Source organism: Choristoneura fumiferana, chromosome 10 (assembly GCF_025370935.1).
Source record: "Choristoneura fumiferana chromosome 10, NRCan_CFum_1, whole genome shotgun sequence".
Taxonomy (NCBI): domain Eukaryota; kingdom Metazoa; phylum Arthropoda; class Insecta; order Lepidoptera; family Tortricidae; genus Choristoneura; species Choristoneura fumiferana.
Window position 1 is genome coordinate 20,091,995 of NC_133481.1, and position 11,922 is coordinate 20,103,916.

An 11,922-nucleotide genomic window follows, 5' to 3' on the forward strand; every position below is an offset into this window, starting at 1 on the left:
TCGAGACTCCATCAACAATCTTCAATTCTTAGGGTTCCTCAGTGCGCGAGTCCGACTCGCACTTGACCGAGTCTTTTCTCTCAAATATAATTATATCTTCTTTTCTTAATTTTCCGGTTTTCCCATTAGGAATAAATTATAATAAAACAACAAATTCATGAGCCACTGTATGTATTGTATAATTTATTAACAAGCTTCGTCAAAGGTTTATTTAAAAGTTTGCCGACGTCCTTGGCAAAGACAAAGTCCAGGTGGTTGAACTTGGGCCAGCTGCAGCCAGGCCTCACGTCTTCTAGCACTCCTGTACTGTTTAGGACTTCGGCTAAACGCATAATTTGCTGAAAAAAAAGCCTATTTTATTTTCACATGAAAAAAGCGTAGAACTTTAAGTCCTATATTTATTATAAACACCCTGTATACCTAATAGGTACACAAGGTGCTTATAATAAATCCAGAAGTTGAGGAAGTTCACTGTACATCTGTTTTTTTTTTAAATTTATTTATTGAAGTCAATTTATGTTTCCATATAAAAATAAACCCAAAGGTGGGAAAAAAGTAAAATAAAAACTATAGGGTCCACTTCTCCTGGCTAGTGGTGAGGCACGGACTTCAAACTGATACCTAGATTAAGGTTAACCAAAAAAGGTTTATTATTTTTTTCTTTTCAGTTTTTTCGGCAGTTTAATTTTATTCATATCACTTCAATAAATCCTTATTGTGTGTGTAGCGGGCATTTTGATCTGTGCTACTGCGATACTTACACTCTTCTCTGTCAACTGATCATTCATGCCGTAGAGTAGCGTCACTGGGACTCTTACGTTCGTTAGGTCATAAGGTCGTATTTGGCCCCATAGACCGTCTTCCCATGATGTAAAAACACCTGCAAGTTTTTAAAAATGTTTTTAAACTGACAAGAACTCTCCCTCTCTCTCTCTTAGTAGGATAAAGTATTATAATTTAAGCCAACCCCGACCATTGGTAGTGTGTGGACATTTCCTTGCGACATTTGAACTATACCTAAATGAATGTGGGCATGGGATATACATACATACAAATGAGAAGTTAAATAATACCTAGTATTAACTTACCCGTCATGGCTATTTTAGCGAAATGCTCCAACTGCCGCCACGAAGCTGGCTGGAATCTAGCCATTACAATGCTTGACATTTCCTGCAAACAATGTTCACAATCATTTAAAAATTATTCACAGAAATTCTTTCCTTTCTTATTTCTATTTCCAAAGTTTGTTCTTGGAGGAAAAGGAGGATTAATTTCGTGCGGCGTTTTAAACAACATAATGTACATCCCGACCAAGCTGTTTGCATCTAGCTGGAATGCGAAATCCCGCTCGCTTCAAGGAGCGGCCACACGCCTAAGAAACGGTGACGGTACGGAATCGCAGTGATGGATCGTATACGCACCGTTTTTATCGCATGCTCTTCACACCGCTGCTTAAAATACGGAATCGCAGTGGCGTGCCGTAAACGTCAGGACTTTACCGAACAAAACTCGCGACGTTTACGGGCGCGTCACTGCGATTCCGCACCGTTTGCGTATTTTAAGCAGCGGTGACGAAAGTATGCAAAAATGCGTTTTTAGGGTTCCGTTTTTGCCATTTTGGCTCCGGAACCCTAAAAACGGTGCGCAGCGCATACGATGCGTCACTGCGATTCCGTACCGTCGCCGTTTTTTAAGCAGCGGTATGGTCGCTCCTTCACCCCTCACCTTCCCGCGCCTCGACCACCCTGTCGCGTTAGTACGGTTAGCTTTTTGGTCGTCGATACGCGTCTTACGATTTTTCGTCTCCTATTTGTTGAATTTAACATTTTTGAACTGTTCTTGTTAAGACGCGAGGTAGGTACAAACTTAGCTTGGTCGGGTAGTACTAAAAGTATTGTATTGTATTGTAAAACTCTTTATTGTACATAAAAACACATGAAAATAACATAACACAGGATAAGTACTAGGCTTTAATTTTTCGGACTATAACGATGATAATATTTTATACCAGTAGCCGCACTGAAAGCATTTTGCCCACCAGGATGCGTTATCGCCCACACGGAGCACCTATGCCTAAGCACATTAGCTTTGCGGATAAAAAAATCTTCCACATCACTCACCGCATCGTTCTGCTCGAAGTCTTCTCCAACTATACTGTAGACTATGCTCAGACACAGGTCCTGCGGTGACCTCGGGTTGCACAAGCTGCCTATGACCGTGCTCATGACGTTTTGCGCGAGATCCACTGATATCATGCCACGGGTACGCATGGTTTCCTGAAATAAGGGAATAAAAGTTAGTCACTCAATTCAGACAGTTCGTGAAGGTTAGAAATAACTACAGGGTACGTAAGACGCTTGCAAAGACCCTGCTGTTGCTGCAAAGCTGTTGTTATTCAACAACTCTTGATTGAACATTAATTGACCCTCGAAAGAACGTCACTGTTTTCTGTTTTTTTTTATGGCATCATCTTGTATACTAACAAACACAATACTACCAGTACTTACAGTAGGTACTTGCATTCACCTCCAACCAACATAATAATATTTGCACTAAATTTAGAACATATCGGACCACTGAAAGTCCAAAGAAGTCCAATGCTGGACAAAGGCCTCCCCCTTAGAACGCCACAATGAAGTGACATGGTTAAACTTTAGCAAACATACAAAACAAACGTTGCAAGTTAAATAAAAGCTTGTGATAAAAACGAAAGTTGGCGTAATTTTCTGACATCAGAGAGCAGATTGGCATCAAGACAGTTCAGAATCAGAATTCGCCCATTCACCCTAGTTTTCAAGAAAACCACATTGCAATCTCCAGGAGACGTAGATTCAAACAGGGAATTCCAATTCTTGTAGCTGTCAGAATAATTAAAGAGCAGTGAAAACGCTTTGTGCGGGTGTATAAGGCAGTTGTCTCACCGCCGGCGAGGAAACGATTGGCTATCGACTATTTTCTCGCTCAAGAAACGAACAAAAGATATAAGATCCTGTGTGAGTAAAAGAGACATATATTAATATTTGATCGCTGGCGGTTCACACTGCCGGCGAGAACTCGCTCTTACATCATTTGTCGCAGCGACAAAAGCTAATACTCGCTGAGCTATAAAACTAGCTCAGCTATAGTCGCTCAGCGCTGTAAGCTTGGCGGCCGCCCGGCTCGAGCGAGTAGAGCGAGTAATCGCCCGTCATGCTCGAACACTCGCTTTTCACTGCTCGCCCGCTCTTTTCTAGTTACTCGCTCTGCTCGCTTCTCGCTCATCGTCGGCAGTGGGACAAGTGCCTAAGAGTGAAGAGTGAGGACTTGAAGATATTAAGTTATACAATGGAACTTACCGGCACATTCAATCTCTTGATCAACAACTCCATCAAAGGCTTTATGTTATCCATGTACACGGCCGGTGCAAGCGCCACCATGGCTATGATCTTGTCATTATATTCTGGCCGTTGGGCCGTCATGGTGAAGAAGCTGGTAGTGCCCATGGAGTAACCAATGTACATGATCTTTGGGAGCCCTGTCACGTTGAGCACCTTGTCTATCATGCTTGGGATGTCATATTTGCCGTGCTCGTGGAAACTGAAACGTGTTAAAATTATTAGTTTTAAGAGCGTTTATACCTCCTGAGCTGGCAACGTTGCATTTTTGTTAGTTTTTCTCGATTATTCCATAAGAATTGAATGAAAATTAAAAATGTGGTCTGATAGAACTCTTTTTAATATATAAGTTAATGTGTCTACTCCAATAATTATTCGTGATAGACTTTTATATTCTTTAAAAACGAACAAATGTTTATTAACGGTGTTTAAAGAGAATAATAGTCTATCACAAATAATTATTGGAGTAGACACATTAACTTATACATTAAGAAGAGTTCTATCAGACCACATCTTTAATTTTCAATATTTTTTTATGGAATAATCGAGAAAAACTAACAAAAATGCAACGTTGCCAAGATCCCTAAAGGTTTCTGTTTTCCTTTAGAGGTATGGAATCCTATTAAATTCACTAACTGTTACTACTGTTTGCTATTTTACCTGTATTCCCAGAATTCTTTATCATTCCTTGACAGATTCTGGTGTGTGGTATACGTGTTGCCTCTAAGGTTTCCCAGCCACACGTCGTAACCAGCGTCAGCTAAAATGTAGGCTGAAAAGAGCAACGTCATAAATGTTATCATTGCGAATTGCGAACCAATTAGAAAAGGGGCCTAAGCAATCTTGAGGATTCAGATTTAGTTAACTGGCAATAAGATCTGATAGAACTTCTTAAGATGAATACACTCGCCATCTCGATTCACTCTTGAAGATTCCTCAGCCATAACTTTTGATGGTCTACGTGTTTCTTGCCAGCGACATTGCCAATCATGAGTTGTAGAAGACCATCTGATAAAACAAAGCATTCAAAAATATCCTATGCAACCCTGTTCTTATTTCTTATAGCAGTTACCCGATGACAGTGCGGTGAGTGTTTTCTATGTTAATTGCGTGGCCGAGTCGTTCGCCACACAATGGTCGTTTGGAAGCTGGGGCAATGAACAGAAAAAATAATCGCCGGACCAAGTCGCGCGTATCGGTCGTGCCGGTGGAGCATATCAGATATTTTTGAGTTGGTACTCAAACCTTTTCTCCCCCCACGTTTATGTGTCCTTCGAGTGATGTCCGCCCGCCATTGCCACTTCTCACATGATGAAGATTCTTCTCACATTGATCCATATAAATAGATGGTCCTTACCAAGACTTCTTTCTGGCCCCATGATGACAAAGTCCCCACTGCAACCCAACAGCCCATGGACCACCAGAACTGCTCGCTTCCCCTTGGAAGAATCCGAGCGCCGCGGGGTGCGCACGCCTGTTGGAATCCTGTGCATTTGGAGGATGTAGCCATCAGGGGTTCTGGCCCGGTGCTTCTCTGTTGGGTAGCCGGCTGCCGATATCAGTTGGGGCTGAAAAAAAACCGGTATAAATGTAATTATGGTGGGTATGTATAGCAAGATAGTTACGACAGTTATGCTTTTGGATTGTTTTTGTCTTTTGGGATGACTCGATAGTTAGAGAGAAAGAATGAAAACATTTATTCTTGATGACATGGAAAAGAATGTAATGTGCATATTACGAAATGGTCCCAAATCAGCAAAAACTGCCGTCCTTGCAAACGAAGCTGATCTTTCTTTGGGATCATTTTTAGTTAGTAGTCAGTAGCTTTAGCTTGTACCGGCCAAGCAATTGCGGATCCGCCGTTGTAGGCACGATGGGCATGCCCACAACCCTTGTGACACACAAGACTTGTGACAACACATTTCCAAAAATTGTTCATGAACGAGTTCGTACTCCGACTCGGCCTTGGCCGATTTTCGGTTGGCTGTGACCACAACCTTTTTTGAAGTCTGGGCCAAGTCTCTTTTATGAACAATTTTACTGTTCAAAGGTTGTCAGAGACGCTGTGGGGCTTTAACTTTATTATCTAGCCGCGATGGTGACTTATTTATTTATTTATTTACTTGAATAACTTGACAAGTCACTCATCCGCCTCATACGTAATACTATTATTTTTGTGCTATATGTTGATGATATAATCGACCTTCTAAATCAAATTTCCGGTAAACTATTTAGCACCTTAATTGTTACGACTTATCAATATAACTTCGGTAATCTTAATTGGGACAAGAAATCATTTAGCTCCAAACAAGATGACAACGGAAAATGTGGGTGGAAACAGTAATTCCTACTATTTATATAATATATCATCTTAGTTTTAGATGCGTAATGATGTGACTAAGCGAATTGTTATCTAATGTACTTTATTACAATTGTATGCATTTATGTGACCTTCCATGCACAAAAGATTTATGGATGAGTGGCTGAGCGCATCTTACATTGTTGGCTCAGGAATGCATTTTCTTTCATAAGTATAATTACAAGCCTTCATACGCACGAACATTCAGTCTCATTTATTATCAGTACCTGGTCGACTGAGCTTCGCTCTTGCTAAAACTCGAAACAAGCGTTTTCAGAGACTTAAGACCCGGTTAAATCGATTGTTCGCCACCGAAAACCCTGACTTAGCACATTTCATCAAAATGGTCTAGCAACCTCGGGTCGCGGGTTTAAAAATATATAAAAAAATATATATATTTTTAAAATGACAATTTTTCAAATATTTTTAGGGTCGCAGTCTTCAAATATATTTATACTTTGGGTCGCCAAGCCACAAAGGTTAAGAACCGAGGGTCTAACCGTTTCCAAGTTGCCCGAAATAAAAAAGAAATTTTGAAATGTAATTGCTCGTTTGAAGGTATTAAATATAGATGGGCATAAATTTAGATTGTTCCGATTTTTCGATGTCTAGTGCCGTGTATTGCCAAATCAGCTGTTCAGCGGTAGCCTGTCTGAATAGTTATTTTTGACGAGCTATTTCATCCCAGCCTATATACGTCCCACTGCTGGGCACAGGCCTCCTCTCAGAACAAGAGGGCTTGGGCCATAGTTCCCACGCGGGCCCAGTGCGGATTGGGAACTTCACACACACCATTGAATTGCTTCGCAGGTTTGTGCAGGTTTCCTCACGATGTTTTCCTTCACCGCAAAGCTCGTGGTAAATTTCAAATGTAATTCCGCACATGAATTTCGAAAAACTCAGAGGTGCGAGCCGGGGTTTGAACCCACGACCCTCAGCTTGAGAGGCGATAGGTCAAACCACTAGGCCACCACGGCTTTTTATCCTTACTTAAATTTGACATTGAAAATTTAGGCTATGTCAACTTGGTTATTTGCAAATAGCTTAGCATATTTTGACTTCATTTTGTTAGTGTTTGAGGTTCTTAATGGGTTTGTTTAAAACAAGTTATATGGATTGTATTTCGTAATATTGCTCTATCCTAAATACTATAGACATATTTGTGATAAAGATAGCCGTGATATCCTAATGGTTTTATCGTGGTTTTATCTATGGCCTCTCAAGTACAGGATCGTGGGTTCAAACCGGGCTCGCATCACGAGCATGTCTGTATACATTTGCGAAGCAATTCAATCTCGCATGGGGACTACAGTCCAACCCTTCTCAATCTAAGAGGATTCCTGTGCCCAGCAGTAGGTATAGCAGCTGAGTCAGCGCCGTTTCTTCATTTCATCACATGACTTCCTATATACAGACAGGTGTTACATAAGACGTAATACAAAATTAGTGTTTCGTGCTCAGTTGAATCTGGGTAATAATAATATAATGCATTAATTCTGTTGTTGAAATAAGTCTGAAAAAAATTGTGGTTTCTATACATTATTGAAATAAGAAATCATGAACAATGTATGGAAATCGCAAATTTCATCAGACTAATTTCAACAACAGAGTTAATGCATTATATTATTATTACCCACCTTAAACTGAGCACGAAACAGTAATTTTGTATTACGTCTGATTTAACACCCTGTATAATGTGTGATCTTTGTCTGTTTGGTTTTGTTCTGTACCTGACTTTGTTTTCCGTTTATTTATTTACAATTATTTTACATTTTTTATTTGTTTTTATTTGGCTTTTGACTTTTCTTATAGAGCCATGGTTTTATTGTTAATAATAAAATCTACATATCTAATCTATCTAGATCAGAGAGACATATAGGTACAGACCAGAGGGGTGCTTACTATCTAGTCGCACAATTGTTGAGCCGATATGGACAATGACCGGAGATGAAGTGTATTATCTAGCCAGATATGATTCATTAATTATCTGATTAGATAAAACACATAATTTCAATTTCCATAATCTTAATCAATATCAGCTTGCCGTGATATCTCACGGACAGATCGTGCAATTAGCACAATTGCATTTTTATCAATAAACGAGTTTAAGCTATGTTAACTGCAGTAATGAGCTTGTCCAAGGCGAGTCCGGCTGTCAACCGTGACCTGCTAAATTCTAGCCCTTAGCGTTTAACTATTCTAGGTCTAGGGTACACCTGTGTAAACACCTAGCTGGACTATAGGCTGCATTCGATGTTCATTTTGTAGTTTTTCCTCCTAATGTGTTTATAATCTTTTTATCACGACTGCCTAGCTCGGCAATCTCCAGCAGACTGCATGGAAACAATGATGATACCCTCAAACGCGTCCAGAATAGTACTACAATACATCCTTTTGTTTAGTTTAGTTATTGTCAAGCATTTACGTCATAACAGTAAGATCGTTTCCATATGCAAAAAAGACGTCACAAAGGAAAATTACCGTTGATCTATTATCATAAGATTGTCATCCGTTGTTTCCAAAATACCAGATGTTCAAAATACATACTACAAAAGGTGTTTAAAGTTAATCCACCGCTGCCATAGACGCACGGTTTATAGGACTTATATAATGGTAGAGGTATACTCAGCATGATACCAGTTATCCTTCCTTATGTTCATCAGACACGCTTGAGTAAATCCAAAAATTCCCTCTTGGGTTTTTATTATAATATTTCAGCAGATAGTCCTGTAAGTATGTCGTAGGTACATCAGCCAAATAAGTGGTCTATCAATTTTTAAACAAGTTCCTATCAAATGAATATGTCGCTAAAGTCGAACTTTCAAGTTGATAGACACGTCTATTGGCATTTTTTTTTATGACGTGCAAACGATTATCAACTTTAGGCTGGTAGACCTTATATTTGGCTGATGGTACCTACGGGACATCCTGTATGATAAATATTTATAAAAAAATTAGGCGCATTGGTTGTTAAAAGATACCATAAATTTTACTTATTTTTATTATGGCCAATGATCATGTGAAGTGGATTTCGGAATTAAATATTATTTATGGAATCATTAACGAAATCGTGTTGGTTTGCAATAAAGAGTTATTGTATTGTATTGTATCCCTTTAAGGCATATACTTGCCGTTGTATATCTCTTGTTTATGTAACAGTAAAAAGTTTTACAGACATATATGTGGGATATGGCTTGCCGATGAAGTAAAACAAAAGTTAAAACTTTAAAAAATATAATTAAAAAAACTAAAAGAGAAATTACAAACAATGGATGCAGCAGTCAGCGCGCGCGTCTTAGATCGATCTCCGCTTTCGTTCACTCAATCGTCATACCATCTCTGTCAGCTATCATACGTCATTCTTGCGTTCCGTTTCAGGCAATCCCACATATATATATAGCGTTTTAATTGAAGTGGAGTCTGGAGTAGAGTAGAGACTCCACTTCAATTAAAACGCTTACTTTTCGTTTATACCTACACTAGCTTATGCCCGCGACTTCGTCTACGCGGATCTAGGTTATCGCGCGGTGGCGCCCTCTACCGGAATAAAAGGTATCCTATGTTGATCCTTGAGGTTCAAAAACCTATATACCGAATTTCATCAAAATCGGTTCAGTGGTTTCGACGTGAAAGCGTAACAGACAGACAGACAGAGTTACTTTCGCATTTATAATATTATAATATAGTAGGGATTTAAACGGGAAGTGTAATAAAATAAACTAAAATACTCGTAATGATACAGCGATTTATCAGTCATTTTAGTTGTAATTATATTAATGAGCTTTGTATGAAAATTTACGTTGAATGAGATGCCCGATAATATTGTTATACTCATTACAGATAACATTTTGACTTCGCAATCAATGGAAATCACACGTTTCCTGTGGTTTTTGTCCTATGGGCCAATTATTATCCGATTAATTTTGAAGTCATTGTATGTATCAACTACTGCGAAACGTAATAATTAATGTAATTCTAGCTGTAGAAATTGTCTTGTAAGTGAAGTTGACTGTAATTTCTTTAGACAATAAATGTTCTTTAAACCGGAAGTACCATCAGCCGCCAAATATGTGGTCTACCACCCTAAAGTTGATAATTGTTTGCATGACATAAAACAATAATGCCAATAGACGTGTCTGTCAGCTTGAAAGTTCGACTTAAGCGACATATTCATTTGATAGGAACTTGTTTAAAAATTGATAGACCACTTCTTTGGCTGATGGTACCTCCCATAACCATGCAGGTACAGTCACCTGCATTAATAACTGCCACAGACAGTGGAGCGTGCAAAAATAAAAAACCGGCCAAGAGCGTGTCGGACACGCCCGAAATAGGGTTCCGTAGCCATTACGAAAAAAAAAACACCCCCACTTTACGTCTATGGGAGGTACCCTAAAAATTTATATTTTGTTTTTTTTTTATTATACCTTTTTTTCGGCATAGTTTACATATATATCCGTGCAAAATTACAGCTTTCTAGCATTGATAGTCCCTGAGCAAAGCCGCGGACGGACAGACAGACATGGCGAAACTATAAGGGTTCCGTTTTAGCCATTTTGGCTCCGGAACCCTAATAAATTCAATTTTCAAGCGAATTATTTCTCCATTTTTGCGTTAGCTTAGCGTTTACGATAGCGTTAGGTTAGCTTGAAAAGATCTCTTTTAGGGATAAGTTCGCCTTTGTACTCTTTTTAGTTTGTTGTTTTTTGTATTATTTTTGTGTTTTATGTACAATAAAGTATTTAAATATATACGTACGTTCTTAAAACTATTTCTTATTTTAGGCGAATTATTTATTTTCTTCAATATAAAAACGTAGGTATTTATCAAAAAATGTTGTTGGGTGGTCGATGCGATTATAATATTAACGTAACTAACTATTTCAAGCAATACAAATGGTCCTTTTTATGTATGTCATAAACCTATAAGGATAATACTGTTGCAATGCTGCCTGAATTTTAGTAGGCGCTAAGTGGCTAGTTTTAACTACGGTGTTGGTTTTAGAGCCGCGAAATTACCATAACAAATACGATTCGAGTATCTATGACCATTTGTGCTTTTCTAAACACAGTTGAATATTTGGCATTCACAATAGTTAGTTAAATTTTAACCACAAGTGTTTATTTTACGGTTCTGAACCATCAGCCAAATAAGTGGTCTATCAATTTTTTTAAACAAGTTCCTATCAAATGAATATGTCGCTAAAGTCGGACTTTCAAGTCGACAGACATCTATTGGCATTATTGTTTTATGACATGCTAACTATTATCAACTTTAAGGTGGTAGACCGTAGACCACATATTTGGCTGATGGTACCTCTAGACGTACTTTAGCTAGATGGATTAGATTGAAATTGGGTAGGTTATAAATAGTTAAATTTCTGGAATAAATACTTTTTACAAGCTTTTATTTAGTTTCACCTGTCCCGTTGTGTCTGTAGTCAAATCTTGCAAAAACTTAAATTCGACCAACTTCCAGTAGTCGGATTGACTTGAAGTTTGGCATACTTATGTAAATTGTGTGACAATACAGTAATCTGGTAGTCCGGCCAGGATCGTTTCCGATGGACGTAACTCTTCAACGGTTAATGGCATCGACTTGAAATTTGGTAGGTATACAAATGTAGTTTGGGTGACAATGCAAGTAAAGTCGACAAAAACTACAGTCAGCAAAAAATGTTTTAATGTTTATTTGGGTACAAACGGTAAAAGCTTGTATTAAAATGATTTTTTTACCAAAAACTTATTATTCTGTTAGCTACCTAGCCATGTATGTACTTAATGAAAAGTTTTATATTGCACATAAAACATCGTCTCGTACAATTCAACACAATGAAGTCTATGTATCGAATAATTATTAATGTTGTTAATTAACCAACCTTAATGTTCATACTTATGTTATGTGGGGCCACTCATTTTTGTTGAGATCGCAATTCTAACCTAACTTACTCTTCTGTGGCCTTTTGATAATCTTCACTCGTTTTCAACTTCATTGCCACAATTGTATTTATATTTTCACAAGCTGTTTTACGCTCATTAGGATATTATCTTTCCAATAAAAATCATTATGTTACTGTTTTCTACTTGGGGGAGTCGAGAAAACTTTCTAATCCAAGCACCACAAGTAGTTTTTATATGGGAGGCATCTTTCTGTCAAAAAGGCAAATTCACCAAATTTAAAACACTTCCA

General features: G+C 38.3%; 1 protein-coding gene across 1 annotated transcript; it reads right to left on the reverse strand.

Annotated features, from left to right (window-relative positions):
* Nucleotides 1–154: 154 nt before the first annotated feature.
* LOC141431666 (lipase 3-like) lies at nucleotides 155–5,521 on the reverse strand. The gene is made up of 8 exons (XM_074092848.1): nucleotides 5,498–5,521; nucleotides 4,732–4,942; nucleotides 4,035–4,146; nucleotides 3,336–3,576; nucleotides 2,121–2,276; nucleotides 1,089–1,170; nucleotides 762–880; nucleotides 155–338 (listed from the first exon to the last, which is right to left on the reverse strand). Exons 2-8 carry the CDS (start codon nucleotides 4,865–4,867, stop codon nucleotides 156–158), a joined length of 1,029 nt encoding a protein of 342 aa, XP_073948949.1. The 5' UTR covers nucleotides 4,868–4,942; nucleotides 5,498–5,521; the 3' UTR covers nucleotide 155.
* Between the last annotated feature and the right edge of the window lie 6,401 nt (nucleotides 5,522–11,922).